Consider the following 5,026-nt stretch of genomic DNA (forward strand, 5'->3'; position numbering starts at 1 on the left):
GGGGGGCAAGGGAGCCTGCTATAAGGACAGCGTGGTGTCATCTTTTATTTATGAAATTCGACGCTTGAAATTTTCGTTTCTCCGACTTTCCTCCCTGAACGATTCCTCTTTTGCGCATCGAGTGCGTAACTGTTGTTGGTGGCTCGGCCCGGAAGCGGTCAGTTCTTGTTGGCAGGGCGGCCCCGTCTCGAAACATCTGTATTTAGTAGGGGGGCTACCTACCATTAGCCCCCCCCCCCCTCTCCCTCCAGCCTCGGGTTAGGCCCGGGAGAAGATGCTCTGACGGCTGACATGTGTGCGTTCGGCAGCGCCCGTGTGTGTGGGCTTGGGTGGCTGCTCAAGCCCATCCTCGCGGCGCTCATGGAGCAAACATTACCAGCGAGCGAGAATATTCTCAAAACAAGCAAAGAGTATGAAGCCCCGCTTCCCCCCCCCCCCCCGGCTCCGGTCATCGTCGGCCGCGGTTTTTTCATCGATTTATCATGATCTGCCCTCAGCTGCCTCAGCCAGCAGTGGCCCCATGGGGGGCTCGCCGCCGTCTTTCTGGGGTCCATGTCCTGCAGGAAGAGGCTGAAAAAGGCTGTTACGTATCTCAAGTGGAGAAAAATCGAGTTGTTGGGCCCCTGGGGCCGTCTGTGCCTGGAGCACGCAGCTCCTCGGAGGGGCCTCCTCGTCGGGGCCTCCGCGGGGGGGCCAGCCGGGCGCAGCGCGGGACGGGGCAAAGCGTCGTGCGTGTCACGGGAGCCACCGCCAGGGGTGGGCACGATGCGAGCGCCTGCCGTATATGGCGGAGCGCCGGCCGCGGACACGGCGGCCATCCTCGCGGCCGCGGTCCTTCCCGCCTGTCCGTCACGAGCGGACGGCCTGAGGGATCGCGAATCGTGCGCCGCGCGCCACCGCGACCTGCGCCGCCGCGCCGTGCCATTCGTCGGGCTGTGAGTGACGTGGGGGGACGGGCCCGTCGGGGCGGGGGCGGCACAGGGCGGGGTGGGGGCGGCCAGCCAATCCCGGTCCGCGCGCGGCGGCGGCGCTTTTGGCTGCCATGCCATGAGGCGGCTCGAGGCCGACGCGGTCCTCATGGCCGGTGGTCTCGGCGTGGCGGGGCGTAGCGGGGCGCGGCGGGGCGCGGCGGGGCGCGGGGCCCGCCTGGTGTCTATGATTGGTCGGAGTGACGGCGTGGTTTGGCCCCTACCAACGCCCGGCGGGCCGGGCCCGTGGGCAGGGCCTAGCCAGCACGGTGGTCTGCCCCCCTCTCCCCTCCCCGCTCTTCGCTCCTCTCGGCCCCGCGGCGGCCGCGCGCCCGGCACCGCCGGCTCCTGTGACCAATCGAGCGCGCCAAGCCGGCGGCGGGACGCCTCGTGGTGCCTCTGCGTGGGGTTGGAGTACTGCGGAATACGCGCCTGCTGCAGAATCGCTATGCTTTAGGCCGGGCAGAGGGATCGTTATATTGCAATCACGCCTATCGCAGAGCGACTGAGGCTGGAGAGGAGGGAGGAGGATAGACAGTCCGGCTCCAAAAGCAAATTCAAAATATACAGGCGCTAAGGCTTGCATTTTTAAATTCAATAAGGCATCAAAATAAGACTGAAAACCTTCTTATCAAAACCGGAACTTTAATCGTCAATATCCGACAACGGCAACCTTTATCAAAACGGGATACTTTCACCTTACCCAGGAGCGCTTTTTCATGTTACGGAAAGCTGTGGTTAATATCAAAAACAACGAAAATCAGCAAATTATGCTAGAATCACCATTCAAATTTTGATGGATTTGTAATTTCTGCGCGCGCGAAAACAAGCACATTTCATATTTCAGAGCGCTGTGGTTCAACTTTAAAATTTGAGGCTGGGGATCACTTGTCAAGTGGACGGGCCATGTGGCGCCCTGAGCCGATTGAGCTCTAAGTGGGTAGGGGCTGGGGCGCGGCGCGGGGCGCGAGGCGCAACGCAGTTTGCCTCAAGAGGCTCGAGTGGGGGTCGGCTGCCCCACCATGGCCCGGCGCGAAGCAAGGGATAAGGGCGCTATGTTTATAACACAACTAGGGCGATGACAGCGGTCTGCTACCGGGGACGAACAGAACGGACGGAGAAAACTCCCCCACAGAGAATCTTCCCCAACAGAGAATATACATTATCATCGGCAATCGGCTTATCATAACTGGAACGTTAATCGGCTATCTTTATCAAAATCATCAATCGGCTTATCATAACTGGAACGTTAATCGGCTATCTTTATCAAAACTGGAAACTTTTACCTTCGGGTAGAGACAGACCACAAGGGACTGTCTAAAAAGATTTGCACAGCGAGTGTGTGAGGGAGGGCGGGTGTGGGATTTACGATTATTAGAGGAGACACATGATGAGCTCTCGTATGTGTCGGCGGCGCGCTCGCGCGGGGGACTTGGGGAGGGGGGAGGCGTGACGGCGCCCCTTTACTGCCTCTGTAAACACACGGGCCAAACAAACACGCGCGGGCGCGGGCCTCACGCCGCCATAGCGATGAGGTCCCCGCCGCCGCCGCCGCCGCCATAGGTCGTGTCGGCGCCCCCGAGGTCCTGATCGCTTTATTGCATCCCCTGATGATGACGGTCATCCGGACGCACGACGCGCCCCGCAGCGCGTCCCCGTGCTCGTCGTTTAGGCCCCTTGGGAGGTCCCGGCCGCGTGGGCTCCGCGGTGCGGTCTGCGGTTGTCTCCCCGCCCGCCGCCGTCGTCGTCGTCTTGTCGTGCGGTTTGCGCCCGCCCCGTATCGAGACTCTCGAACGACTCTCGACAAACGGCGTGCGGTTGTGTGCGCGGGTGGTTGGTTGGTCGCTTCGACAGAACGTTTGGAATGTCTCGTGTGACTGACGTTCTCTCTCTCTCTCTCTTTCTTTCAGGATGTCCCTGAGGGGCAGCAGGCTCGCCGTCGTCGTCCTGCTGGTGGCCGCGGCGCTGCCGAGGGCCGCCTCCGCGCCGGACATGCTGCCGCCGGCCGCGCCGTCGCCGCTGGGCCTCGCCCTGGGCCTGGGGCTGCCGCTGCCGGGCGTGCCGCTCGAGGACGCCGACCAGGGCCGGCGGCCGAGCTGCGAGGAGGCGCGCCTCAAGTGCGCCTACCGGACGGGGTGCGGGCGCGCGCTGCAGATGTACATCGTGGGCTGCTCCGCGCTGCACCACGGCCCGCCGGGCCACTGCCCGGAGGCGTGCCAGCAGGCGCTCATCGCCCTCACCTCCACGGACGAGGGCAAGGACCTGATGACGGTGAGTTTCATGTCACGGGAGACAGGTCCAATCCGTTCCCCTGGACTGGAAGAGAGGCTCCAACTCACCGCCAAACTTACCCCCTAAATGAGCCCCGGCGTCCCCGGTGCCTCCGGCGTCCCCGTCCCCGGCCCCCCCGGTGGCCCCTGGCGTCCGCCGGCGACCCCGGCTCCGCGGGAGGTCGCCGCCGTCTGCCGTCGCGCCGTGCTGTGGGTGTGGATGGCCTGGTCTGGCGGAGATGGCCCGGCCTGCACTTTGTCCAGCACGCCCCATATGGCCCGTAACGGCCCGGTGTGTGGTGCTGCGTGGGCCTTGCCCTGCCTCCTTCCTCCTCCTTCTTCTTTGCAGTCAGCCTTGTCAGAAAGAAATAAAAAGGAAAAAGAAAAAGGGAAACGACACGAGCGCGGTCCTGGCGCCAGCCCCAGCGGGCGTGAGGCGCCGGCCGCGTGACGAAATGCCGTCAATGTGGCTCCTCCCCCTCCCCCTCCCCCTCTCCTCGTCCCGGTCCGCGGCGGCATACTTGTCGAACCCTTTGCTGTAAGGCGCACCCACTACCGTATTCCAGCTACAGAATCCCTTTAGTCACCCCAAAAAGAAATAATGAAAAGTTTTTGTCTAAGTATTCCTTATGATCTGTCTTGCGTAAAACCAGAACACATTGCTGCTGCCCCCCCCCCCCTTTTCCCCTTACACACTACCACAGCTGGCGTTAGTGCCATCCTCCTTTTTTGCGCATGGGAACGATAAATTAGCACCGCTGGTCCTGTTGACAAACACGTTGCGTGTTCGGTTTAGTGCTTTGCGGCCCCCGGTGTTCCGCACATGTGGCAGAGGGGCCATCTGGTTCCAGGGAGACCATAGGTCGAATACCCCCTGCTTTGGGAGAGAAAGACGTGCTGTGGCCCTTCGTCCAAGTCAGTTGGGATGAAGAAATATTTCATTTTGTATTTAACAAATGGGGTGGCCGTTTGCAAGCCGCCTGTCCACTTCTGGTTATACTGTACCGCTACGCAGGCGTGCAAATGGGTTGCATACGCGCACGGGGTCGTGAGGCGTGAGGTCAGAGTCGGTAGGCAAGCCTGTACGCACGCCTGCATAGGTGCAGTATAGCCAGAAGGGAGCGCGGCTCAAAACGCCCAACCTGCTATCAGAAAAATGCCCTGAACGCAATGGTTTTTGTTTTGAACAAAAATCGTTACAACATTTTGTTTCGTCTCTCTATCTAAATTGATGACTTGTGTGCAATGAACCCGACCGTGGCCACGTCGTCGTCGTACACAAGCCCGTACACACATACACACATACTTCTCGCACTCGTTGTCTTGTTGTCGGACGCGTGAGTATCATTGTGGTGCTCATTGTCTGCCGGGAACTCTCGCGCCCCCTTCCCTCTTTCCCCCTTTTTCCTCAACACACACACACACACACACACACACACACACACACACACACACACACACACACGCATACTCTCTTCTTAGAGGCCAGGCCGGCATCGCGCCGCGGTGGAAGGGGGGAGGGAGAGGGGGCTGCACTCCCGACATACCTGGATAATGATTCAATCACACGGGGCCCAGAGCCGCGGTATACACCGAGGCTAAGGAGCAGGGGTGACAAGGTGAAAAGACGATAGAGTTTTTAGAAGGACTCCGCCGAGACCATCAGGCTAGGCGCCGAGGCCGTCCGCAAGCAAAGACCTAGCGATGGACCGCTGAGCCCACAGGCCGTTAGGCCGCGCACATCAAGCAGTCAGGTAGCGTAGAGGCGTAACTGGGTTCAGCGAGTAT

The 5,026-nt window shown here is 61.0% G+C and overlaps 1 protein-coding gene across 1 annotated transcript in view; it reads left to right on the forward strand.

The window, feature by feature from the left end:
- Positions 1-5,026, forward strand: part of LOC113213567 (growth arrest-specific protein 1-like) — a 59,651-nt gene that overhangs the window by 46,374 nt on the left and 8,251 nt on the right. Inside the window, exon 2 of the mRNA XM_026432679.2 lies at positions 2,879-3,239. Within this exon, the coding sequence (XP_026288464.2) occupies positions 2,880-3,239 (360 nt within the window). The 5' untranslated portion in view covers position 2,879. The remainder of the gene's footprint in view (positions 1-2,878; positions 3,240-5,026) is intronic.

This window comes from Frankliniella occidentalis, unplaced genomic scaffold, assembly GCF_000697945.3.
Source record: "Frankliniella occidentalis isolate FOCC.00 unplaced genomic scaffold, Focc_3.1 Scaffold38, whole genome shotgun sequence".
Lineage (NCBI taxonomy): Eukaryota > Metazoa > Arthropoda > Insecta > Thysanoptera > Thripidae > Frankliniella > Frankliniella occidentalis.